This window comes from Buceros rhinoceros, unplaced genomic scaffold (genome assembly GCF_000710305.1).
Source record: "Buceros rhinoceros silvestris isolate BGI_N320 unplaced genomic scaffold, ASM71030v1 scaffold6629, whole genome shotgun sequence".
Taxonomy (NCBI): domain Eukaryota; kingdom Metazoa; phylum Chordata; class Aves; order Bucerotiformes; family Bucerotidae; genus Buceros; species Buceros rhinoceros.
The window spans coordinates 15,931-16,911 of record NW_010430879.1 but is presented as its reverse complement, the minus strand read 5'-3'; the positions used below and the strand labels follow the sequence as shown (position 1 = coordinate 16,911).

At 32.6% G+C, this 981-nt stretch overlaps 1 protein-coding gene across 1 annotated transcript in view; it reads left to right on the top strand.

The window, feature by feature from the left end:
- The window catches only part of LOC104499648 (leucine-rich repeat and IQ domain-containing protein 1-like), a gene marked incomplete at both ends in the record, with an annotated part of 70,137 nt that overhangs the window by 64,790 nt on the left and 4,366 nt on the right, over positions 1 to 981 (top strand). The window contains one exon of the mRNA XM_010143179.1: positions 73 to 133. Coding sequence (XP_010141481.1) covers positions 73 to 133 — 61 coding nt within the window. The remainder of the gene's footprint in view (positions 1 to 72; positions 134 to 981) is intronic.

Here is a 981-nt window from a genome sequence, read left to right as displayed (position 1 = left end):
GTTCTGAGCAGGTATTTTAGTGAACTCAATACAGTGGGACTCACTGAAATTTCTGTTCTATGTTTTTCCCAGCTGTCGTTTTTTGCCTGACTTAGATCCTCCGATACGTGACAGTAGACGAGTACAACTTGTGGTGAGAGCTTGTTTCCTTGTGGGATTTTGCAGAACTTGACTATGCCTTGATGGTGTTTCCAAATGCATACTTGGTGTAAAAACAACCAGGAGATTTTCTATTATTGAATATAATTATTTAATGTTGTTTCTATTTGGCAATCAAGTCACCCATTGATGGAGATCAGAAGAAAACATTAGAGCACAAGAACCCATATGTGTACAGAGGGTTCTAGTTTCATAATCTGATACTAGTTTTGTTTTTAAGATATCAAATGCTATTGTGTGTTTTTTAAGGCTTCTAAATTGACCTTTTAAAAAATGTTTTAAAAAAATTTAATACAGTTCAGCACCAATTACATTATTGACTGAAAACATGTATTCTTGTCAATTGGGCAAGTTTAAATGTTCTTAAATTCTGTAAGTCCCATACCTAAGTCATTCTAACATGCCCACAGTGCCATTTATTAAAAGACGGTAAGCTGGACTTGAATATGATTATGATATGATTATGATATGATTACTAAAACCAGCGTATAAAATCAGAGTTATTCCTACAATTTCTTTTCTGTATTTTTTACATCATGAAGTGCTCACCAATCTTTTCAGTTTGTTCTTTTCTCTGCAGCATTTAAAAAAAAAAAATATTTTCTGAAATGGTTAGTTCTGTAGGTTGGCAGGAGTGGAAGTATGAGCAATGTAACAATCTGAAGATTTACAAAATGTAAAGATTCAATGTCAGAGATAGATACACAGAATTTCCTCTGGTAGTGAGCATGTTATGATGCCTACAAGCAAATTTATACTGTGTGTGTGTATATATATATGTATATATACACTTTATATTTTATTGCCAAATTGGCAATATTC